At 40.5% G+C, this 26,469-nt stretch overlaps 2 protein-coding genes across 5 annotated transcripts in view; one reads left to right on the top strand and one right to left on the bottom strand.

The window, feature by feature from the left end:
* ZNF292 (zinc finger protein 292) overlaps positions 1 to 13,100 on the bottom strand; it is a 29,648-nt gene extending 16,548 nt beyond the window's left edge. The window contains exons 1-4 of the mRNA XM_053381411.1: positions 12,882 to 13,100; positions 7,368 to 7,522; positions 6,817 to 6,895; positions 4,636 to 4,771 (exon numbers count right to left, since the gene is read on the bottom strand). Coding sequence (XP_053237386.1) covers positions 4,636 to 4,771; positions 6,817 to 6,895; positions 7,368 to 7,522; positions 12,882 to 13,061 — 550 coding nt within the window. The 5' untranslated portion in view covers positions 13,062 to 13,100. The remainder of the gene's footprint in view (positions 1 to 4,635; positions 4,772 to 6,816; positions 6,896 to 7,367; positions 7,523 to 12,881) is intronic.
* CGA (glycoprotein hormones, alpha polypeptide) lies at positions 12,994 to 26,169 on the top strand. Of its 4 annotated transcripts, XM_053381415.1 has the most exons (8): positions 12,994 to 13,082; positions 16,594 to 16,694; positions 17,879 to 18,084; positions 19,481 to 19,518; positions 20,041 to 20,103; positions 22,721 to 22,827; positions 24,692 to 24,882; positions 25,690 to 26,169. In XM_053381415.1, the coding sequence occupies exons 3-8, from the start codon at positions 18,055 to 18,057 to the stop codon at positions 25,771 to 25,773; spliced, it is 513 nt and encodes a 170-aa protein (XP_053237390.1). In that variant the 5' UTR covers positions 12,994 to 13,082; positions 16,594 to 16,694; positions 17,879 to 18,054; the 3' UTR covers positions 25,774 to 26,169. The 4 variants fall into 4 exon arrangements, with proteins under 4 accessions (XP_053237390.1, XP_053237391.1, XP_053237389.1 ...); XM_053381416.1 differs by lacking the exon at positions 12,994 to 13,082 and having other exon boundaries at positions 14,931 to 16,694; positions 18,007 to 18,084; XM_053381414.1 differs by lacking the exon at positions 12,994 to 13,082 and having other exon boundaries at positions 14,931 to 16,694.
* The last annotated feature ends 300 nt before the right edge of the window (positions 26,170 to 26,469 follow it).

Below are 26,469 nucleotides of genomic sequence, written 5' to 3'. Positions count from 1 at the left end.
AATGGGGAAGGTAATTGGATAAAGATAAATAAATAAAATTATTTAGACAGTTTTGGGATGATGAGGAATAAAGAAAAAGAAAATAGGCAAATAAAGAGCAATGAAACAAAGCAGTAATGAATGAATATGGCTGATAGTGACTTACGACAACAGAACACTTTAATTACTTTCCCTTGGTATAATAGAGTCCATGTTTGTAACCCTGTCTTGTTCAGCCATTATATCTATGTTATAAATAGTTCCAGTCGCTACATTCAACAACAATTTTTGGTACCCTCGCCCATCTGACTAGGTTGCTCCAGCCACTCTGAGTGTCTTCCAACATATATAAAAACGTAATACAACATTAAACATTAAAAAACTTCCCTATACAGGGCTACCTTCAAATATTTTCTAAAGTTGTGTAAATAACTTATCTCCTTAACATCTGATGGGAAGATGTTTATTTTGGTTTTATTTTATGTCTGTTTTTGTTGAACAGTGATCTATAATTGTATGTGGACTATGTATATTGTCATCAGATTCTGTTTGATAACACTGTGTTTTGCAGAATTTTGAATAAATGTTTCTTTAAAATTAAAATAGAAAAAGAGAGTAAACTATCAGGATCACTTAAAAGCATGCAAATGAGACAAAAAATTGCTTTGTTTTGCCACTATTAAACCACTACTTTATAATCACTAAACAAAAAACCAGACAATGCTTATATTGTATCAAAACTGTTACGTTTCAGAACTTTTAACACAGCTATTATTCAGACATTAAAATGTCTTGCAAATTTACTGTGCCATATCCACAGAAAAACCTTGAATAGCTTTACAGAAGCTCTTTAAACACTGTTCTTTGGAGAACAGATGTTGATGTATCACCTTGTTCTTCTATGCTCTGTGTTCTTTGCTAGTTTTGCTAGCAGTGCTCACTTGAAAATGCCAGACGTTGATGCCCTTTTGCCTTTGTGCTACACATCCACTCCTATTTATCAGCTTTGCATTGTTTCTGGAGTTTTGGTGCCAAACGTGATTTTTTCCAATCGTGTCAGTCACTAGCCCCTGCCCCCATTCCTCTGAAATTTTGCACGCTCCTTTCTTATAGGCACCCCTATGATATATGCCATTTTAAAAAGTAGTTGTTCACAAAACCACAGGGCGTAAAGCAAACCACCTTTAGTTCTCTCTGTCCCCTCAGTCGAGTTTACAGGTGGCTAATACACAAACCTTTGTCTGTAATTTGGCAGGTTTCTTACCTAGGCTTACCTAGCTAATCCTCATGTCTACAATTTTTAGACCAAGTGTCCACAACACACTCCCATCCATTTGATCTAGGGAACCACCCAATAACAATGTCTCAGTCTTATGTAGATTGTCAGTTTATTGGCTCTTGTCCAGTCCATTACTAAGGCAAGACAACGGTCCAGTGTACCACATCTTGGTTTCAGTATCTGGTCTGGGTACAAACTGTGGTTAGTAGTAACCATCATTTGCCTGAGTCAAGCAATGTGACATTTAACTCTTAACTATTTTTGACACCATGGCAGGGGTGGGGAGAAGAGCAGACTGTCTCAGTTCACAATGGCGCTCCTGATAATCAAATCATATTTTGAGAAGTTACTCCATGTTATGTGATTAGAGTAACTGCCTCACTTTGCATATTTAATTGTGCAACTTATTAAAATCAGCTTAAGTTTTAAAAAAAGATAATGACAAGCTAAGTAAGAAATTAGAATATATTTTCCTAAGCTATGCAACACAGGCGTGCTTTCTTAACAAGAAATGCACACACAGGCCATTGTGAAATCCGGGAGAAAGTTATTTTACTAACTAGAGATGACAGTTCTGTATATGCAAAGGTTTAGTACTGTTCATTGTTAAACACAAAATGATGCATTTATTCAATGTTCATTTTCCATGCCCAATCCAAAACATTCATATTCTTTTCCATCTTCCACATGATTGAGTGACTAATTACATTTCTTATTTTTTAGCCTTGCTCTTCCACCCACGGTCCCTAATAATCCTTTAAACCACAGTGTTTATCATTTCAGGTAACCTGTCTTGCATTAACAGAGGAACATTCTCTGCTATCACTGAAATAAGATACGGAAGACCTTGAGGTTTAAAAAAATGTCCATTTTAAACTCATGAATCGGAACTGTACGTCACATTAGTATTATTAACATCTGTAGTTTTAATGTCAAGGTTTTAGTTTTCCTCTTGCAAATCCACAGCAACCTTTAATTTCACGGTACAGTTAACCTGTGAGCAAGGATGATCACAAGACCAAGTTATGCTACAAAAACACAACCATGACACAAATAACACAGTCAATGCAGAAACAAGATCTATTTTAGAATACAAAAATAAATTTTAAGCCACTATAAACTTCACTCTGCTCAATCTTCAATGAACAATAGAAACCCAATATTTAATCTCTCAGATGCCCACCCATACCACATCTAATACAATTCTTTATCAAAATAAATCCTCAATCATTAGTTTCCCCCTATGATGTTCTTTCCTTTCTCCTAAAGGCTATCCCTACTGTGCAGGACATTTTTAATTGTGTTTATTATGGTTTTATCATAGTTTTAGTTGTATTCTTACATAAATAAACTTAAGCCCAACCCCTATTTGGCAAGAGGCCTCAATTCAAGATTTAATATTGTGCTAACCAAATTTCTAGTGTGAGCAGCACTATTCATAAACATACCATTTGTATGTACTGTAGATGGTAATTAATAACAGCGTGGAAATTAATGCAAACTTCATTCAGACCATTATAACTAAGGGACTAAACTCTTAAAGTACCTCAACACCTTGGTAACCCTGAAAGTGTCAAGGACACCATCTCAAACATTATTTCAGTCTTCCCAGACTCTATGGGTTGTATCTGACGAAGCTGTCCAATTTGCACAAGGATTTCCACTTCTACAATGAAACTTCTCCTCCCTCTCCTTGTACCCCGCTAAAATGTTCTGGAGGGTGGGGAAACCCCTGTAACAGATTTTTGGGAAGAAGGGGAAGGAGGAGGAATCTGCCTTTGCATGAATAGGACAACTTCGTCAGATACAACTCTTTGTCAGTATTTCATTTTAAATTGTGTTTTTATTACGTGAAGTGTTTGCCACCTGGTCCTTTGGGAAGAAATGTGAGATATGCACTTAATAAGTAAAATAAAAATAAAATATTCAATTAATTCCCAGATTTCCACACATTAAATAGCTTTGCAAGCAATTATTGGGGTGTGGCAAACATCACCATCCTGCTTCTCTTAAGACAAAGGAAGCTTACAAATACAAAGCAAAATCAAATTTTTTACATGCCTTCCCATCATGCCAGATGAGCACTTAAACTGTTTTCCAACCACTGCTTCCCAAAGGAGGCAGTAGCAGCATTCCTCATATCTCTACTATGCATGTCTTCATACTCCCATTAAGCCCAAGTAGTCCTTAAAGAAGAAGGGAAAGAAAATGGCTCTTGCAGCCATGTAACACGGCAGTGACAAATCTTAATATTTTGTACGCAGGTATCTCTGTGCCATGCCAATTAAATGCACAGGTAGCATTTTTATTTATTTTTGCCTTAATTCATGCATGCAACCAGCTGATCCAGCTGAACACATGGATCACTGATATGGGGAGCACGAAACTAATACTTTAAAGACGAGACGAGACACCAAGGAAGTATTGAACACACGATTACACTAGAGCTAAATAGTTTGCCCTCTGGATGCTTGCCATGGTAAGTATTAACTCACAAATCTTAAAATATGGGTGCTTCCACAAGAAAGCTTTACCATAGAAGAATTGACTCAAAAGTAATGGTGCATTTCTTTTTCTCCGTCATTAATGATCACGTATAAACTAATCACTATACATGGAATTACGAAGAATTTTCTTCTCTAACTTGCATTCTCTAATGCCATTTCTCATGGAGAGAAGAGATTTAAAAATGCTGCAGAAAGTGGAATAATTGGGCAACAAATGGAAAACTATTGTCTATACAGTTGATTCACAACTTGCACAGGGGTTAGGTTCCAGGGACTGTGTGTAAAGCTGAAATTGCACATAGTCAGAACAACCCCAGAACCAGCCCCTGCATAACTATCTCTACCTTTCTGAAACCAGTACACGAAGTGGGCTTTCCCCCATGCAAGGCATAAAACTTTTAAGCTCTCTGCTTATTTCCAATTCTCTGTCTTCCCATTTCCACTTAATACAGGAAGATATAACAATTGGTAAATAAGGATACATTCACACTTTTATTTTATAGTAAGAACTAATTTAAATACACATAACTGTCAACTTCTAAAGTTGGTTAGTATCTCTCAGTTCACAAGTCTTTTCATGTAGCTGTAGCCTACCTGACAGTGTGTGAGGATTTCTGCAAATTCACCTTCACCTAATGATTATACTACGTGTTGGACAGGGGGCAGAAACTGAAGTGCAGAAGTGCCTTATCCTGCAAAGAATTAATAGCAGGGTTGGAGAACCTTTCGAGCTCAAAAGCCACATTCCCTTGTGATGAATCACCCAAAGACTGCATGGGGCCAGGGGCAAAAGCAAGCAGACTAATGGATGCAACTCTTAGCTTTGTACAGTAGGCTACATTTCAGCCTACATTTCCTTTGTAAACTTACCCTCATCCTGATCCAGAGGCTCTTGGGAAAGGATACTAGAAAGAACTGGATTCTTCCAAGTCCCATTTTCTTGAGCAAGAAGAGATAAGAAATGCAATTGGCAGCTGCCACTTTCCATCAATTTTGTGTGTGCCATCTTGGAAAAAACAAACCACCAAAATAGTTTTAACAAGTATATGTACATCAAATTACATAAAACTCATAATAGCACTTGGGCTTTTAATAATCAAACGTTAAAGTAATTTTTACTAAGCACGTTGCCACAGCTGACATGACAGACGTTCAGTCCTGAATGCAACACTGGTAAGAACTGTTAATGAAGAATGAAGTGGAAGCCAATTTTAAATTAAATATACATTCATATCAGCATGCCTTTTTGAACAAGGATACTGCAGTACACTGAAAACATTGTGAAAAAGAGCTTCTTTTAGTTTTTATAGTTTCTCTCTGCCACTTCTATTTGCTCTTTTGAACTGTGACCATTTTCAATGACTTTATCACACTGCATGATAGAAGAGGGAGCATGTTTAAGTTGAAGGATGCTGTTCTAAACAGAGAGCTGTTGTTTGAAGCTGGCTTGTTTAGCAACTGCAATTTTCAACTACGATTCCTGGTTCCTAAGCTAGGATTCCTGGCTGTGCAGGAGAAGCAAAGAGAAACATACAAGTCCAACTCTTTGCTCTGGCTTGCTGAGTCTCATCCACCTAGCTCTAAATCACGGCTTAAAAGCATCTGGTGTGAACCAACCCAAAATCAATGTTGGCTCTGAAAATAAGACAACGCCCTGGCACCTTCTGTCGGAGTTTAACTGCTAATTATCTAAGCTCTACTATCTTTTCAATTGAATAATAATACCAGAAAAAGCTACCAAGCGCTCACATACTCTTCTATTCAGGCACCAGTGTACTAGGTATGCAATCACAGCATTGAATGATAGGAAGCTGGCATTCATATGGTATTCCTCAGCCAGCCACAGATGAAGAAAGGGAATGTAGCTTCATACAGCAGAAGGGTCTCTGTAGGCTACAAAAATGGAATTCCTAGTCCATCTACCAGACACAGTACTCTCTTCTGTTTGAGAACTTTGAAAGCATTCTGTGCAAAGCAAACTAAATATGTTAAAAGATGGGAGAAAAGAGATGAAAGGAGTCATATCCTTTTAAAGCTGTGTAACAGGTAGGAATTCAATAAATGCAACAGTGGGTTACAGTCACACCTTTTAAATTTCTGCCTGATATGCCGCCTTTTAAAGGGCATGGGTGGCTTTTCCAGTTGATGATCAACGCTGTACTGTACATGGAATTTCAAAGGATATTCCAATGTCCTGTCTGGTGGACCTTGTATAAAATCTTCACTTCACATCTGTAGAGTGCAGGCTCTAATACTGAAGAGTAAAAGCGCAGCACTTCCCATTAATTTTCTGGCCACGTAATCATATCTTTGTACCATTCTTCCTAATTCCAAATTACAATCTTCCCTGTTTCTCTGTTAAATTGAATAAACTGAGCAGGGATTGAAATGGGTCTCTAAACTATGTTAGCTGGATAGCATCTAACGGATTGAGAAGAGATAAGAACACTGAGTTTTCGAAGTGCTCACTGCTATCTGCCTTTCGCAACTCACTTCCAATCATACTTTTTTTAAATAAAAAACAAACTAACTAACTAACAAACCTACAACTCAAGGGGTTATGCTAACAGATTATGAAGCAGGATCATACACTAAGCAAAATAACTTGGTGGGATAGAAAGCATACTTTTTAAAAAAGGTACCACAATCAAAGAGTTCCTGCACTATTTTGTTCATATTTTTATACAGATTTATGTACGTCAATACTATTCTTGTTCAGAATATGGAGGATTATGATAAGAACTGTGGAGTGCTTCAAATTTTCAATTCCCCTTTATCACAAAGTTTCTTTACCTTGCCAAAACACAAGGGGTGAGTAGCTATGTGACTTACTTGAAAAAATGGAAGGCTACTAAACTAAACCAAACTTTCCATCTGAACAATTTTCCCCTGGCAGAACTATAAACCATCATCTCACTGAGATTTAGATCACAATAAATCTGAGAGACTGACACACAACAGAACTCATCACTGTAGGAGAAACACGAGGCACCAAACATTATATATTTATGACTCCAGATGAATAGGTTGGTTAAGAAACCAAATTCTTACCTGAATAAAGGACTGAAACTCTTTCCATTGGTTTTCAGGCAGTTCAAGAGGCAGGGATAGCAGAAGTTCAGCATAGCTTCTGAAAAAGAAAGATTGCAAAATCAGTTAATTTCTCACTGCTCACAACATGAGCGGGGAACCTCCAGTACACAGGCCTAATTGGGTCTGACACAGATCCTAATTTGGCCCATGAGGTAGCGTCCCACAAACCACATTCACCTTGTGTCATATGTGATGTCAGCTGTGGGGCAAGTATTCCCAGTGCCAATAATAAGGTATCTAATTGCCAGTGGGCCGATTGGTGGTAAATGTGACTGGCCCAAGGTCACCCAGCTTCATTACTGAGTTGGTATTTGAACCCTGATCTCCCAGGTCCTAGTCCAACACTAGCTGAATCTAGTCCCATTTCCTCTCACCAATGTATTAAAGATGTAAGTCAGGCCCTCATTTACTATCTAAAAGAACTATCCATCACTATATACAGCATTATATTCCAAAGTAGCTTGAAAATATAAAACAAGTGTACGTAAAACTAATTATAGTATACTCACAGTGCTAAGCGTTCAAGCACCAAGGCTACATTTTCACATTCAGAGGTAACGTAAGACCGCACTTTAACATAACTGTGGATAGCCTCTGTGTATACCTCCAGCAAAGGCAAGGGATCCTCAGATGTCTTCCAATTTTCTGCATATTCAAGAAGTGTCTGTTGAGAAAACATGAAGATGGAATAATCAAGACTGGAGTCCATTTTTCCATTTTATTCACTGATATGAGACTTGACACATTCACCATTTTCCCCCTCAACATTATACTGTACATTTTTAGAATCTACCAAATGAATAAGACTTTTCTCTTCCATGTCCCACCAAAGAGCATAAGAGAAGGAACATTTATGTGCTCTGAACCTCAATATGTTTGTTGCAAAGCACTGTGCTGACATACCAGACACAGCAAACCTCAGACACAAATGGGATTGAGAGACCGCACATCACAGCTGCTTTGCACCACTATTAATGCAACAGCTCCAACACAAAGCTGCAAGCATGTGGCATCCTATTCCCTGGCTGGTAGCTGTTGCAACTGCTGCAATCAGCCACAGACATATTACCAGTTGTTGCACAGCAACTGGGATGTGATTCTCTAATCCCAATTATGGTAGCAGGTACTTAAGAACACTGTATTCGGGCCATAGCTTTCTTGGGAAAGGAGTTATTTAATAGCAGGACTGGACAATTAAAGTAGTGCATGATGTAGCTGGTTGAACTCACCCTTCATAACAGCTCCATTGGACAAGCAGAAAAGACTGGATTTCTGATCTAGTACTACAACTCTACAGGGAATTTTGTGAGTTGGAAAATGACCTATTAGCCTTACCTTAGGGACGAGGGACAGAGGAGAGTAGAAACACTAAGAAATATCTCTTGCACTTGCTTTTGGAAGAGTTCATTATTTCCTGATGAGACCAGTGTATGCAACTATGCATGTATTTGTGTATTTTATTACTCAGCTTTCGTCAGCCAATTTGTAATAGTACAGAGCTATGCAGAGCACAAAAATTCCATTTTGGAGAGAGAGGCTCTGAGGTACATGGTGTTCAAGCTTTCAGTCAAGCATAGCTGGGCCTGGACAGTGAGAGAAAACTGTGCAGAAAACTCACAGCTCATTCAACATGATATGTAGAAGATAAATAAACCCTCTGCGTACTGTCTAACCCCCTCTGGCTTCTGAGATTTCCAGGTACTGCCTAGCTGTAGAATGATTTTTTAAAATGTCCTTCTCTTTAACAAAGCAATAAAGCTTAAAAAAAATGCACTGAAATGTGATGCATGTTTACTCAAAAGCAAGTCCCACTGCGTGGAACTTACTCCTATTTAATGGTGCATAGAAATGCATATCTAGACTGGGTAATGTTAGAGCTAAACTTGGTAATGTTACTGTAGACAAGGGGTATCTTCAAATTCTGCCTAATGATTGGTACTGTGCCATGAGTAAGTGAGACTATTCTATATACAATTAAAAATGAAATATTAATCATAATGATTTTTTTCTCCTAATCCACTAGAATAGGAGGATAGGAATAATTCAAGAGACACAAATATAAATCACAAAGAATTCTCCTAGCACAGATAACAATGAACGCTTTGCCAGTGAGGCACACTAAAATGAAATTTTTAATTATTATATTTCCATGATCTTTTTGTTTTGTTGCCCCAAACTAATATGGTCTATCACAAAGAACTACATGCTGTCAACTGAACTTTGAATGAATTCTGGGGGATATTAGAATATTTTGTCAACTAGTGTGAAGAATCATTTAATTCTAAAAAACCAGAGTTACCAAATGGGAAGTAACCCTTATGAACATTATAGATTGATGCCATGAAACAGAGGCTTCAATTGGGAAAAACCCAAAGGAGACTATTTCTACATAGAGAATAATACATGAACATCGTATTGGACCTTTTCTTCAAAGAATCTGAAGTGTGGCAGAAAGCATGTATTATCTATTAACATGCAATAATTTATACATAATAAATTTCATTTTACATTACTAATACATCTGAGCAGGATCACTAAGGGAGGGGGTATCAAACACCTGTGAAGGAGGACAAATCTGGCCCTCTCTTTATTCCCTTTCTTTATGAGAGCTAGGCCAATTGTTCCAAAGCAGTACTGCCAAGTGCAAATTCAGAGTCACTATGAACTTTTGCACCCAAAGAATTTCCCCGAGACTGTGAGAAGGACAACCTGGCTTCTGCTAATGTCAGAACTAAAGATCGCCAGGTTGCCACACCATGCCTATCTGTTCAAAAACACCAGTAAGGAAAGATCACCTAACCTCAACTGAATACAAATGCCTGATTACAACTAATCAATTTATTTTGGCATTTTTAAATTGATCTCCCTCCTTTACCTTTTCCCTCCAGTCCCCTTCCCTTGTACGTCTTGTCTTTCTAGTTTGTAAGTCTGAGGGCAGGGCCAGTATCTAACATTTGATTGATGTAAGCCATTTTGGGATACAATATTTGTCTGAAAAGCGAAATAAAAATATAATTAAATAATTACATTAATACATGAAAGACACCAGGTGAGTTCAACCCTGGAAATCATTTTCACTTGTTAAAGCACCATCACACTGTGGTGGAGAGTTTTTGATGAGTTCTCTTCTAACTAGGCAGGCCTGTGTCTGGCCTGCCACTACAATGAAGATGCAAGGACTTGAGAGAATACAAAGGCAGGTAAAAGGAAAGCCCCCTTTAATTTTACACGGTATACCATTCTTTATCCAAGCTTCTATAAAGCTAAGAAGTACTCGACTCTCCCAAATTTCTTTGATTGCAACAGAGGCATAGCTATAAGATATGACTGCCTTTTAGCTAGATGTAACATCTTTCATAAACACCCATCACAAAATTTCTTTTAAAATTGAAGGATAAATTAAGTATTAGAAAAGGGGGGGGGAGACTATCAATTGAAATGCTATAGATTTTCCTACTATTATACCCTATTCTGGCATTGCTGTGAGCCAGTTTGAACACGCCTTATCACAGAAAGGGGCATACACAGCTAGGGAGTCAGGAATTCTCACTCTTGTCACTGACAGTACAGTGGTGGGGAACCTCAGACCCATGTACCAAACATGGCCCACCAGGCCATTTTTAGGAAGTCATACCCACACATCCCACACCTGATACCATGCATGACATCAGATATGGTGTGGGTAAAGATGGGACTCCAAAGGAACCATCAGGAGCCAATGTTCCCGGCTGTTCCTTGGATCCAGCAAGGCACGCTCCCATCCACCCATCTTGTTTACATAATATGATTTTTATTATTATTAATCACATAAACATCAATATCCATAATAGTGAATAAATCATAGTAAATATTAAGATATACATATACACAACAAATAAGGTGTGTGTGTGTGTATACAAACACACACTTATAATTAAGAGCTAGTTTGTGTGTAAGAGAAAAGGTGGAAGAATGGAATAAGAACAGGTAAAATGGAAATAATTATAATTTCATCTCATAAAATCAGGATTATCTATTTTATTACATCAACTTGAACAAAGGTGTTTTTCCCCAAAAGGCAACTGATAAAGTTAAATGCCATAGCTAGTTCACATGAACAAGGCCTGATACATTTTAGAAATACATAAACTGAAGCCTTCCATGGCTTGAGGCATGCTTGAAAAGAGTGTCAGGCATGACTCCCTTTCTCTCAAAAATGCACAATTTCAAATCTCAATTAAGATATATGATCAAGAGACACTGAGCTGATGTACAAGAGCTCAACTACACTGTTGATTTTATTCACTCCTACTTTCAGGAGTTCTCAATAGGCAAAAAGGAACATCTTATTCTTTCTAGCTCAAGTATAATGCATAATGTCAAAGAAGATGGGAATTTAGTCTATGACAGTTGTTCTACAGAAATTTTTATCCTAGACAAGCGAGAGAGGACCAGCCTGTAGGAATACTGGGACTTTTTTCATTGTTATTGTTAAATGGCACTGATGCAAACTATGGTTAACAAAAAACGAGGATCCTTCATCCTTTGGTTGACAAAGGATCTTAATTTGCTTGCACCTGTGAACTTGCAACACAAAACCATGGGAAATGATGGGATGGCTGTAAATGGTTTGACACAGGTGAGGAGTAAATCCTAAGGCTGACTCCCTATTGACTATGTATACAGAGGGACAAAAACTGAATGTGATCCATTATTATAGGCCTAAATTTTAAAAAAAACATTCTGACCTAGAAAAAGAAACTAAATAACAATTAATTAAATTCCACTCAACACAGCGGGATTTTCTTTTGAGCAAACATGCACAGAAATAGAAAGCTGTCTTATACCAAGTCAGCCATACACACGAGTGGTAAACAAAACACAAACCTTGGTTTACTACTCGTAGTTTAGAAAGAAATCAATCATGAGTTCGGGTTCAGACATAACATTAAGACCAAACTATGGCTTAGCAGCCGGAGTAAGACATTTCAACAGCATGCCACTTAGGTGAATGATACTTTAAGTGACACGAGAACCAGGCCAATATGTTATTTTTGTGTGATTGTATCAAAAAGTATCTGTTTCAAGCATGCTTGTTTAAAGCAGTTCATGTCTTCCATTCAAATATGTAAGTTTTGAACTAAGTGGATTTCTGAAATGACAGTTTCCCAATCGACAAATTGGCGGAAACAGGCATTTGATGGGCAAGACATTTGTGGAAAGAGCAATAGTGTGCATCCTGAGCAAACGCTACAAATACTATGTTCGTTTAGAGTAACCTGATTTAATTGACAAAATCCAAGGGCAGTTGGAAAGATCGTTCAACCATAACAACACTGGCTTAAAGATACTCCGGAAACCCTGATCACTGGACTGACTCTTCCTATGCTCGTCTATGGGGGTAACACATGAAGGGAGCCTTACGACTAAGCCTCCCGGTGCGCTACTGTGGGGCAGATGCGCGCTAGCTCCCATGGGCAAGCTGGTGGTTATATTGAAATATTTGTGGCATAGGGGGAAACCGGGGCAGGACTTCCTTCTCTGGCACCTGGAGCATGAGTCCTCGAGATACAACCGAGCGGGTGAGGGAGCTCTCATAGCCACCCCCTTCCCTCGCTTCCTCCCGCTGGAACAAGCTACCCTTCCCCTCCCCTCCTTCAGGCTCCGGCTTATTGCTGGGCCAGGGGCACGGGCTCTCCGCCGCCGCCATCAGCAGACAAAGGCCCCTCCAGACCCGAGGCGGCGGCGGCGGCAGCAGCAGCAGCAAAACAAAGGGGCCGAGTCGAAGAGGGAGCCGCGTGGGGGGTGGGGAGCTGCCGGGAAGACAGGTTGTGGGGGAGGGGATTCCGGGCCCGCGATGAACTCCCCTCCCGGCGAGGGGGGCGGGCCACTTTTGCCCGCCCGCTCCCTCCCTCAGAGCCAGTTTCAAGGAGGAGAGCAGCAGCAGCAGCGCGGCCCAGTTCCTTCCTGCTCCCGCTGGAGGAGGAGGAGGAGGCAAGGAGAGAGAGGACCCTCCCGCCTGCCCGCCCCGGCCCCGTCCTGACCTGGCAGAGCTGCTGACAGTACTCGGCGGCCGCCTCCACGGCGGGCTCCCGGCTCTCCCGCAGCCCCGTCTCCAGCTCCAGCAGCCGCCCCTTCAAGCGCCGCATATCCAGAGGGAGGAGGCCGCTCTCGCCGCCAGGGCCGTGGCTGCCGCTGTCCTGCTCGGCCTCCTCGTCCGCCATCTTCGCACCCCGCTCCGTCGCGTACGCAGCCCCCCTCCCCCCACCCTACCACTACCAACCACAACCAACCAACCGCCACCGCACTCGCGAGCCCTCCCTCAACGGCCCACCTACCCCCCCCCAGCTCTCCCCGCGCGCGCGCAGGCGCGAGCCCCGTAAAGGGGGGTCACGTGATTACACAATACCACGTTCCGGGGAGGGGGAATCACGTGCGGGATCGAAGGGGAGGAGAGTTCGAACAGGCAGTTCGCCCGCTCTTTATCCGTCCTACCCCCCCCCAACATTCGCAGAGGGGCTGGGAAACGTGGGCTAGTCCTGTCACGTGCGTCTGCCGGCGCGCGCCTAGTGGAACAAATAGCCTCGTGACGCGCCTCGCGAACTTTTTTTTTGGGGGGGGGCAGAGACGGCAAGGAGACAGGACGAAGAAGTGTTTCAGTTTCGCTCGCGGTCTGCCTGGTTTGGAGCGGCTTCGCTCCCTTGCACAGGAAGAGGCGGCGCCGCCACCGCAGACTTCAACGGGCAGGCGGCGCGCTTCTCGCCCGCTTCCGTTCGCCCCTCTTTTCTCTCCCTGGACACGCGCACCTGGCTGCAAAGTTTCTCGCCCCTCCGTCTGCGAGGGAGGCCAGGTGTTACGCAGATAGGAATCCAAAAACCGATGCGCATTTATTGCTAGTCCGCAACTTCCGAAACTGTTCGACAGGGCAGCTGTTTAAGCTTTGGGGAAATTATTTTAAATACAAACTATCCTTTTAAGAAAAATAAAGGAACAAACATCCGTCGAATTTATTTATTTACTTACTTACTTACTTACTTACTTACTTCCCGCCCTCCACCCTAAGGCAGGAGGGCCAGTGATGCAGCCCACACACTATTTGAATGGCAATGGTCATCAACTTCGGGGGGGGGGGATCTGGCCCTTTCAAATATTGTATTGGGGTGGGGGCGAAGGAACCTCAGCCCCTAGGAGCTGGCTGCTATGCCTAAGGTCCCACAGCAAGATACAGTAGAAAAACAGCATTGAGAACAATTTTAAACTTGCAAAGGTGGGTGCTAAAAACATTCACCTTTGCAAATATTACCTTTGCTTTCTATAGGTACAGTGGTGCCTCGCAAGACGAACGCCTCGCAAAATGAAAAACTCGCAAGACGAAAGAGTTTTCCGTTTTGGAGGTGCTTCGCAAAACGAATTTCCCTATGGGCTTGCTTCGCAAGAAGAAAGCCCATAGGGAAATCTCCGCCGGCCTTCAGAAGAGGTCCTGGACCTCTTCTGAAGGCCGGCGGGGGGCAAAAGTCTTTGCTCCCCCCCGCCGGCCTTCCCGGGACAGCGGAGACTTCTGAAAATGCTGGCGGGCAGCAGCGAACGCTTCGCTGCCGCCCGCCAGCATTTTAAAAGCCCCCGGGACAGCGGAGACTTCTCTGCTGTCCCGGGGCGATCTGAAAATGCTGGCGGGCGGCAGCGAAAGCTTCGCTGCCGCCCGCCAGCATTTTAAAAGCCCCCGGGACAGCGGAGAAGTCTCCGCTGTCCTGGGGGCTTTTAAAATGCTGGCAGTCGGGAGGAAAGCCCTCCTGTCCCTGGAGCTTGCGGGGTGGGAGGTGGGGAGAAGGGCTTTTCTTCCCACCGCCAGCCTTCAGAACAGCCTTCTGAAGGCTGGCGGTGGGAAGAAAAGCCCTTGTCCCCCCCCCAGCCTTCAGAAGAGGTCGGGGGACAGACTGTCCCCGGACCTGGTCTGAAGGCGGTTTCCATAGGAACGCATTGATTGATTTTCAATGCATTCCTATGGGAAACCGTGCTTCGCAAGACGAAAAACTCGCAAGAAGAAAAAACTTGCGGAACGAATTAATTTCGTCTTGCGAGGCACCACTGTACGTTGAATTTTGAAGCAGCACGTGTAGGGGTGAGGTATTTAGCTTTTTATTTTAGCATATTCAGGGCTAATTTAGATTTAGAAAATGGTATGAGGGAGAGGATTTTTTAAACTTCCTTCCCCACAGCTGCTTTTAGGTGGGGAAACAGTTGGGAGTTGTAATTATGAATCCTATATTTGGGGGTGGCGCAGGTCATTTTGTCGCCCCTGCAACACCATTCACCATCCTGCAGAACCAGGGCCCCTCCCTGGCCCCACCGTCACACCTGTACTGCTGCCAGTCCCGCCACTGCAACTGCCACGATGCAGTAGCAGTTTGGTGAGGGATGGCTGTGAGGACAAGGGTACTGTGACACAGACAAAGCCACAATGGGGCTGGAAGCACCACAATGGGGCTGATGGCGGTGCAGTGGCAGGGGTTGAATCTGCTGGCCTGTATGAGATCTATTTTGGTCATCCTGCTAATAGATCCTGCTAACAGGCCTTCGTTCCCACAAAATGGGCGTACTGGTTTCTCTAAACAGAAATACCAAAGAGATAGAAACAGAAATGAAAAGGCTCTGACATCCTTGCTGGCTTTCTGTAACAACTTTGCAAGGCACTTTAGGGAGAAAATCACTCAGATTTTGACAGAGCTGGATCGCATTCAAATCAAGTCTAACAAAGTTGTCTAGAGCACTGTCTGCTCCATCACTACTGGATCAGTTTACATTATTGCAGCCTGAGGATGTGACAACCTGCTTGAAGACATGTGGCCATCCACCTGCCACCTTGACCCTTGGCATTCTGGCTTCTTCAGGGGGTTGCCTGGTGGGGGGGTCCAGAAAGTGATTAATGTTTTAATGAAGAAGGTGCCACCTGCCTTGAAGGAGACAGTGGTGTGTCTCCTTGGTAAGAAGACCTCACTGGATCCAGAATTGTTAAAATAACTATTGTCTGGTGGCAAATATCCCCTTTTGAGGCAAGGTGCTTGAGAAGGTGATGGTGGTCCAGCTTCAGGAAGGAAACTAATTACTTGGATCTGTTCCAGTCTGGCTTCAGGCCTTGTCATGACACTCAAATTTCCTTGGTCACCCTGGGTGATGATATTTATCAGGAGAGAGATGGGGAGAGTGCAACGCTGCTCATTCTCAATCTGTTGGTGGCTTTTGATACTGTTGACCACAGTAGCCTTCTGGAGCAGAAGTATCTTTCTGGTTCACCAGAAACAACCCCTTTTGGACATAAATAACCTGGCCACTGTAATACATTCTCTGGTAACTTACATACTTAGGATGACTTGGAAATGTCAAGTGGTTCAAAATGCAGCAAGCAGATTAGTGGCTGGGCTTCCAATTAGATCTCACATAACCCTTGTTTTAAAACTGCTGCATTGGTTGCCAGTTCATTTCCAGGCTTAGATCCAGATGCTCACATTAGCGTTTAAAGCCCTACAGACCCCCTCAGGGGGCAGAGGAGGCCCTATTAGTTGTTCCATTTCTCAGAAGCTGTAAAGTAAACAGTAGAGGTAGACTCTGCCTTGTAATATTATTTCTTTATCCACATATGTCTTTTATTTGGCCTTTATTGAGTAGATCTTCTTTCACCAGTAAAAACATAAAACTATACAAGGTACATAAAAATGGTCTCTGCCCTGGCATTTTTACTGCAGCATTGTTTGTTCACAGATATATTTCCTTGTATTTTTCACCTAATTAATATTGGTAGCTGGAAGCCTTGAGAGGGAATTGAACTCCCCTGCTGTTCCATCACTGATTGCAAACTACAGGTATAGTTGCTGTTACGAGAATATTGATTTGAATGGGGTATTACATACATTGAACAGGGAAAAACAAAATTACTTGGAGTGCAAATGAAAAGCTAGATGCATAATAACATTTCTGATTCACAAGTGGATTTTTAGAATAAAATGGGGAAAATAATAAGTGATTCTAAAATTAAGTTATTCTAGCAAAGGGAGTAACATAATGTTGCGAGTATAACCATTAGGTGCACTTCACGCAAAGTTTAATTTTGCATGATTTAATTTAATTTGATTTTTAAAGATGGAAAATGGATCATGCATTTAACTCTCACTGAAATAAATGGAATATAAAAGTGCTTAATGCTTCACTCAGTTATTCTAATACTTACTAAAATTTATTTTAACACAAACATCTGTCTTTAATATAATGCACATTTTGTATAAGAATTCCATATGGTCTGAAATTATCTTCAAATACAGGTCTGTTGTAACCTACAGAAAATATGCTTCCCTGCAATAGTGCTATCATGCTACCTGGCACTTTATTTTTTTAAAAGTTGACTTACGTTGCAACCTGTTGTGGCCTCAAGGCCCCAAGGGGGGGCTGGTTTGAAGAAGTGGCAATTACTAGAAGAGCAAATGGAATTATGGTAAGCTATGGTGGATCACAAAAGGCAAGGCAGTATCTTTTGCCAGGACCCTGGACAGATCACAAAGGCAAACATTAGTTGGAACTCACCCAAAGAGAGCTATTGTTTCTGCAGCCTGCTGTGACCTTTTCAAGATGCCATGATTTTCACCTGCTGTTAACCTCACCCATTCAGAAAAAAACTGTGTTTCCTAAAGGCCAATTGCCTGAACCTGCAACCACTGGAAACTATGGTGAGGTCTCCGTGTGTGGGTCTTCTGTGTCTGAGGTGTCAAGTAAAGTCAAGCCCTCAGGTTTGGAAGGTTCTGGAGTGTGGGATGAAGGATCCCTGGGCAATACCTCTTCCCCTTCTGAGATGGAGATGGGGAGATTGAGGCTAGAGACATGACACAGCCTGACACACAAAAATCTGCGGGACCCGTGTGCGCATGTGTAGAACTATGTACTAAATATAAATGGGTCTGAATAATTTACTTGCACTATTTGCATAATGCTTTCAAAGAAATAGTGGCTTGAACCCTGTGTATAGCTTTCCACTCATATAATCTCCCATCCACAGACGTGAGGAAAGGCATTTCCCTCCTACAGCTCCATTTGGATGACTCTGCAACAATGTGAGAGGTGATGGAGGATGCTGCAGGGGGAAGGAGGAATTGGTGATAATTGCTTCCCCTTCCCTTCTGTCAGAGACAACCTCTGGACCACCAGCCATTCCATGAATGAAATGAATATGAAATGAAAATGTTGCAATATGAATCAAACAGGGTGAGTGCAAAAAGGATGGTTTGAAACTGCATTATTTTTCATCATTTTAGCATCATAAAATCATACAATTGTAGAGTTGAGAGGGACCCTGAGAGTCACCTAGTCCAAACCACTGCAATGCAGAAATATGCAAGTGGCTCACATGGGGACTGAATCACAACCTGGGCTAGGTTATCAGCACCGTGCTCTAACCAACTGAGCTATTCCCTCCTACAGTCATACCTTGGGTTATAGCCGCTTCCGGTTGCGTTTTTTTGGGTTGCAGACCGCCAAAACCAGGAAGTACCGGAATGGGTTACTTCTGGGTTTCGGCAGTTGCGTATGCGCAGAAGTGCTAAATCACACTTTGCGCGTGTGCAGAAGTGCCGAATCGCAACCCGTGCACGCACACACGTGGGTTGCGAACGGTGCAAGTTGCAAACATGCATCCCGCATGGATCACGTTCGCAACCCAAGCGTCCACTGTATTTTGTTATTTTCTAGTTTTCTTTTTATTTTTTTAATAACATTTTATTGATTTTCCAAAAATAACAAAAATAAAAAACAACCACAACAATGCAAAAACAAAACAAAACAAAACAAAACAAATTGACTTCCCTCCAATCCCTTGGTTCTATTATTTATCAAGATACTGCAGGTCCATTGTTAAATTTTTAAATGTTATTTTCTAGTTTTCAGCTCTTAATATAATGTTGCAAAGGGGAAAGAGACTACAGTGGTACCTCGGGTTAAGTATTTAATTCGTTCTGGAGGTCCATTCTTAACCTGAAACTGTTCTTAACCTGAAGCACCACTTTAGCTAATGGGGCCTCCAGCTGCTACTGCGCCCCCGCCGTGCAATTTCTGTTCTCATCCTTAAGCAAAGTTCTTAACCTGAGGTACTATTATTTCTGGGTTAGCAGAGTCTGTAACTTGAAGCGTCTGTAACCTGAAGCATATGTAACCTGGGGTACCTCTGTACAGGGAATGAACATTCTCCCCCTGTGCCATTTTAGAAGCTGGTAGGAAATCTGGTGAAGTCACTGTTGTCTTTGTTGTTCTTTTTTTAATGGCTGCAATTACTGAAAATGGCAGTAAACTGTGGTTGACAATGCAAGAGAAAACTAAATGGTAAACATCGTTGATTTTTGTGCCCACCATCTGACCTTTCTTTAATATTACAATGCAGGAAGTGATCTCTTTAAGAGTCAAGGATGAGATAACATCAGTATGGCGGAATAGTAATTACATCAAGCAATAGTTGGCCAATGAGGAGACATCACAGTTGATCCATTGGCTTAGATCTAGGTGGGAGATATGACTGAATTTCCTAGTATAAAAGAAAAACACAGGGTATATTCCGTCTCAGTGTCGAAAGACAAGCTGCCGCTAAGTTTCCTAACCCTATTTTTTTCAGACCCTTAATCAACTGTCCTCAGCTGGAAAAGAAGAAGGGTAATGTTATTTGTTAAAATGGTTTAGATATGTTTATTAATATGAAATCTAATATAATCTCTTTTCTTTAAAGCAGACTCTTTGTAAAAAGACCAAGTACTGTGATTCTCTTCCTAGACTGAGGCTGCAATCCTATATCCACTTACTTGGGGGTAAACTCCACAGAACTCAGTAGTGCTTACTTGTGAGTAACATGGATAAGGGTTGTTTTGCGAGATGCGTTGGATTCATTTGATGCGTTGGGATCATTTGATGAAGACACAAAAACGTGTCAGCCAAATGGTGATCAGCTCTTTGTGTGCAATGTATCTCAGTCTCTGAAATGGGAGCATGGTTTAGATAAAAACCTGAAGCTGAAAATTTTTGCTTTAAAAAAAACAAAAACACCAAATGTGTTTGCTGTTGCAGGGGTATAACATGTTACTGTTTTGAGAGTGTTGTTGTTAGGGAGAACTCTCTCCAGGGATAGACATAATGCAAGTGGAGCCACATGCAGCTTTTCACTTGGATTCTCTTGCGCAGCTTATGCCACATAACCCTGAATACATCAGTGGCCATGCAGTCTTCTCATGCTTTCTCTGTCTGGTGAGTCCCCTGGTTTTCAGGAGCGGGGTTTCTGTTCGTTTGTTTTTTGGTGAGGGGCAAAAGGCTGCAACGGGAATGGAGTGAGAAAGCTCTGTTGTACCTGAAGTTCTTTTGATACAAGCCATAGTTCTCTGGATCAGGGAAAGAGATCAGAAAAAGCAACTTTGGATGGATAGTGGCTAATAAGTAACAATCCCCTTAGGCTACTTCACACATTATATTTTACATCTAAACTTGTAAAGTGGGAATGCAACAAACTTACGCATCAAACTGGTTGGGCATTGGTTGCAACTATCTGTCAAGGTAAAAGCAACAACAGCCTGTGTTACTTACATATCGTGTTGGAAATGGCTTCATTAGGGAGTATTTAGCTAAGAGAGCAATACATATACTTTCTCAAAATCATCCCATTTAGATCTCTGATACTGCATTAGCAGTGGAAGAATCTGCTAATTTCTCATTTTTCACAATCTTAAATTGGATTCTCCATATTCCTGCAGCAATTTTTCTTTTAAAAATATCCACATTAGAATTCTTAAGCACTTTAGTGTGACTTTTTCCTGATAAACAATTTTTATGTCATTTTGACTAATGCACACATCTTTGCAAGCAATTTATATTGATTTATGTATTTTTGTATATTATTTCCACTAATATATTTATTTTTATGCACCCTTCTACCTAAAATATGCATTTTTGGTAAACATTGGTTTGTTGGGAAAATTGCCTTGAAAATTTCAAGTAAGTGCGGATTTCAAAGGATGGCTATGTTTTAGTTCTCATATTGTTTCAAAAAGTGTGAATCTGGTAAATCCAGTTTTAAAACTTAATAAAATTGTCCTCCATCCCTATACTACATTTATAAAATTAAGGGAGAAAAATGGCTATTACCTTAATACATTTTTCCCCTAGATTATTTCTGCAAAGGCTTGCAGTGCAACCCTGCACAAGTCTAGTCAGAAAACCCATTGTGTTCAGTGCGTCTTACTCCATGTTGTGTTCTTAGGACTGCAGCCTAAGGCAGTCCTCTCCTTTTAAATGCCAATTTACTAGAAATCATCACATAAATATAACAGACTCATCAGCATTATTACTTTATAACAAAAATATAAAAACAAATTGTGTTTGATAATATAATATATTGCTAATATTTTATTAATTTAATTCCTTTGAATGGTTTGCTTGTCAGTTGCCTTTATCTTCCACATTTTTTTGTGTACATGGCCTAAACAGCACTATCTTCTTGTCTGATTGCATTTTTTGTTGCATTGTTATTTCTGGAAAGTAGTTTTTCTGTTATTTGTTTTCTGTTTAGAATAAATATGAATAAAAATACTGTCCTTATAAGCTGCTTAGGGCCAGCTCCAGCATAGTGCTTTTACAGTTAGGAAGTGTGATTCTCATAAAGATGCATGGAAAATTTTATGTCTAGTTGTCTCATGTGCCTAGTGACAATTGTTGACACTTTTTTCTCTGAAGATCCGGTTCCCATAGCTTTTTTGTGGCATGTGTGTCTGCTTAATTTTTTCCAGTCGGGCATCGATGCCCTATTGTGCATGCAGAATGACCTTTTGTGGGTTTTTGGATCCTAGCTAAATATTTCGGTAGATTTTGCAGGGAGCATTCATGAGCAGGATGCTAGATTGTAGCTTGTTCCTGATCTACTGGAAAGTGATACCATATTTTTATATATTTTACTCAGTCTAGAGGCTTACACCAAAGTATTCCCATGGACAGGGGGAAATGTTAAATTTAACTAATGCTTAGCATCACTTCATGAGTTTCAGAGATACTGGGCACGTGCCTATATATAAAGTTTATGCAAGGTATTCCTCATAAGAAGTGAGAGGCATGCATACTCTCTGTGCTGCATCAGTCTATGACATGAGATAGCTGTTTGGCTCTTGGTCCACAACCATAATGTGTACAATATTTTTTAAAAAAAACAACAACCACCACTTGTGAACATAGCTCTCATATGTCACTGGAAACCACTCAGATAACTTATGCAACAACATCAGTCCTATAAAACATTTAGTCTATCTGAGCCAATAGGATGTTTTGGCTAACATGTAAGTCAAGCCATGTGGAGTGCCTTAGTAAAACACCCTCTAGTTCAGGAGTGGCTAGCTCACAAAACATTAGCCACTTCTGAACTCGTGGATGTTCTACTTAGTTTCAGACGTAGTTGGTCTGTAACTCCCTGAACATTCAACAAGCTGACTGGGACCGATTTGAGTTGGGATCCAACAACATCTGAAAGGCATCTTATCCTTATTCTACAAAGACCCCAAACTTTTGACCCAAGTGACAGCATTGTTTATGCATCTGTACTCACTTAGCATGTATGTTAAAACTGCATGGTAAATTCAAGATGCTAACCACACTTTTATCCCATATTACATTCAGAGACCAGAATCCAAATAAGTGACTAGTCTCTTGAGGCTGCAGCACCACCAGCAGTCCTACAGGTCTGCGCCTTCTCCATGGGTAGAATTTAAGAATACGATGAAAACTGTGTTCCTAAGCTACTTTCAACTGGAATCAACTGGATGTCTTTCCAAATAAACATGCTTACGACTAGAAGGGAAATCCTTTGTTTTTCTCTCTTTTGCAGGAGGGCCATGGTGTTCTTTGGGAAGTATGCAGCTGTTGCTTTTGCCATATTGTCTGTGTCACTGAGTATTCTACATTCAGTGCCGGAGCGAGAGTTCATCGCTCCAGGTGAGATACATTAAATATTGGATTTTTTTTTTTTTAAGCAGACAGTGATTTGGATAAATAAAACTTACCAGTTAAGCTGCCATCATCTGTGCACCATGAACAGAAATGACATTTCATGGCACGGGAAATTGTGAAATAAGAAAGAAAAGAGAAGTGTAATGGAAGTGGTCCTCTTCGCTGCACTTTAACAGAAGTTGCAAAATCTTTTCTCTTTCTCTTGTTAAAACTATTTAGCAGCTTGCTGGATTGCATCATTGCATTTAAAGCTTTACAAAGAGGAATACTTACATATACTTACCTATACAGTGGTACCTTGGGTTACAGACGCTTCAGGTTACAGACTCCGCTAACCCAGAAATAGTACCTCAGGTTAAGAACTTTACCTCAGGATGAGAACAGAAATTGTGCGGTGGCAGCAGTGGGAGGCCCCATTAGTGAAAGTGGTACCTCAGGTTAAGAACAGTTTCAGGTTAAGAACGGACCTCCAGAACGAATTAAATACTTAACCCGAGGTACCACTGTACTTACTCAGTATACTTACCTATACTGAGTAAATTTTCAAAAGATAGGGCTGTGTGACACTTCTAGAATCTTCTGACTGAATAGCACTTTGTACATTACACCCCTGAAAGTAAATGTTAACCATTTCATACTGCAGATTATTGGATAGGTAGCACTTTTAATCTCATTGACAAGAAAGGCATTATATTTCTCCCCATAATCATAAGAAATCATTTTTTTTAAACTAATGAAAGCTTTCTGCTAGTACATGTGTATGCTTTCTTTTCTATATTTTTTCTTTCTTTTTTTAAAAATAAATTTTATTAATATTTTCCACAAAAAAATAACAATATGCATTGCAATTAATGCAAATTAAATTTTTAAAAAGATGAAAAATGAATGGATATGGCATTAACTAATTTACTTTAACACTAACAGTGCTTTTTTGATTGGGGGCTTTCCACATAATATTTTTGATTGAGTTGTTTTTTAAAGCAGTATTATCTGTCAGCATCTCCAAATGTGGGAAATGAAGAGCTGCAGCTGTTTAAGCTTCCCTAACATCAAAAGATGATTTACTACGTTACTTGTTAATAATCTGATTAACAGATGACCTCTATTTTCTGCCATATTCATAAACATGCATTTAATTACCCGCTTGACTTGTGATTTTGAATACCTTAGTGTTTTTGGTGCCCTGTATGTGACAAATTCTTTCAACTGGCATTTCTTTTTCTGAAAATGTGCTGCGTGTTCAAGGAGTGAAATTGCATGTTCTGTCTTGAAAACCCCACTTCAGAGCACCTTGTTAGTAGCTCCCAGTGAATATTTCACAGTTTTTGCCTTAGCTACATTTTGGCCCATATAGTTATTTAAGCTAATGGCACCATACTGAATTTTTTTTTTAAAAAAGGAAAGAAGTGTGTGGGGGGGGTTTCCTTTGGATCTTGAGGAGGTGACCAGTTTAAGCAAGCCTTAGCTAATTCCAAAACATTTGATAGAAAGAGGGCCAAGATCAGATCAGAAAGTTTATCTTATTTCCTGTAGACTAGGGCCTGGAGGACTTGTTGGGATCCAGTTCCCATCAGCCCCATCCACCATGGCCAATGGTAAGAGATTATGGGAATTGTGGTCCAATCAATATCTGGAAGGCTCCCATGTCTTGCTGTAGACCATTTTGTCTTCAAAGTTAGATGTGAATTTAGCCATTCATGAATTGATGGCGCACAATGAGAAGCCCACCCTACCAGTTCAGCTCAAGATTGGAATGCAGCCCAGCCCGTCGTATGTTGCAATGTGAAGTACAAGTAGAACCAAGAACAGCACTAATATCTAAATATATTCTTTTCTGTGTATCTGAAAGGCTGCCCTGAATGTAAACTGATCTTGAATGCACGCATGACCGAGCTGTTCAATGGGCGACCTATTTATCAGTGTGCAGGATGCTGTTTCTCAAGGGCTTATCCCACTCCCATGAGATCTAAGAAGACAATGCCGGTTCCAAAGAACATCACATCAGAAGCAACATGCTGTGTGGCAAGAGCCTTCAAACAGGTAACGAGGCTACTAAACACCTACCTATGCAATATGTGTTTGTTACGCTTCCACCCTGGAATAATATTGGAATCCTCAGGCATGCTTGAAGATTGTGCCTGAAAGCTGCAACTCCATTCTTCTAAGTCCACAGTCTGCTCTCTGACTTACTTAAGGTCTCTTATAAATCCAAATGGCTCCAACCCTTACATAGCAAAATCAGATCTATTGGTATTGACTTTGAACTCTTGTATAATTCAAGTGAGCAATATATGTATCACAACATTCAAACCAGATTAAGGGTGGGTGAACAGGAGAATTCCTCACACTATCTTGTAGCTGGCTTTTGAATGTACCCTCAACCTCATTTCTGCAAAGGTTAAGTTAGCGATGTCTTGCAACTACATTACAACGTATTTGCCCTGTAGATGAGCAGCTGCTGTTCAAGAAATGCTAGTGAAAAATATTTTTTGAGCATATGGAACTAATTGCATTTTGGGGCGGGGTGTTCTTTAGGATTCTATCTACTTATAACTGCCAATGAAAATGATAGCAGAGTGAGTCTAGATAATAATTCTCAGTGTTTCTTTATTTACATTTATTCATATATGTATATATATAGAGAGAAAGTATCAAAATGGTGTACAATTAAAACAGTACCATAAACTTCACTACAACAAATCACAATATAGAAGAAGAAATTGCATAATAAACACATAGCTTTTATTTTAAGTGAGAAAATAAAGCTTTAAGGTGTTCTTTGCAAAAAGGGTCTGATTTTTGCAATGAATGAAAGTATAATTCTATTTTTTCTTTTCTTTTATCCAGGCTCCCATTCCAAATCATGAACACACAAAGATAGAGAATCACACCGATTGTCACTGCAGTACTTGCTACTATCATAAATCTTAAGACCTTCATGAATGGACCGCCGATGACAACGAATGATTTTATTTTATTTGCATTATTTGCATTATTTGCATGTATAAGATCATAACTTTTCTGATTGAAAAAAAGGAAGCTTTGAGCTTACCTACTATGATATATTCCCTGCTGTTATGTTTCTTCTTTACTTCATCACACATTGAGTGAAACTGACAAATATGTTTCATTATTTCTCTTAGAAACCAAATATAGAATTTTGCATGACAACCAAAGTCTTGTTTATTTTGTACGTAAGGTGTGAATTAATGTATAACTGTCTTCTCCGAGAAAAAGGATGCTATACTAATTTGAAATAATTTCTCACTCCATCTGTGGAGAAATATGTTGCATTCTTTTCTTTTAAAAATAAGCCAGTTAAATATATTACGACTTGTGGATTATCTTCTTCCCCTGTTGAAGAACTGAATAACATTGTTTCAGTGCTAGACATAGAAAATAATGATTCTCACCACATGAAAATATGTCAATTGAAAAGAAGCTTCATAATAATTTTCAAGTTTCTCTTATAACCAATTATACTTTGAATTTGGGTATGGGTATTGCCATTTCAGAAACATTTTATATTTTCGACAGATGCTTGAACCTTACACCTGACAAAGTAGGTTGTTGTATATGAAAGTTCATGCTACAATAAGACTCTAGGGAAATCTCAAATAGACCAGA

Source organism: Podarcis raffonei, chromosome 3, assembly GCF_027172205.1.
Source record: "Podarcis raffonei isolate rPodRaf1 chromosome 3, rPodRaf1.pri, whole genome shotgun sequence".
In the NCBI taxonomy this organism is placed as follows: domain Eukaryota; kingdom Metazoa; phylum Chordata; class Lepidosauria; order Squamata; family Lacertidae; genus Podarcis; species Podarcis raffonei.
This window is presented reverse-complemented; position numbering and strand designations above follow the sequence as displayed.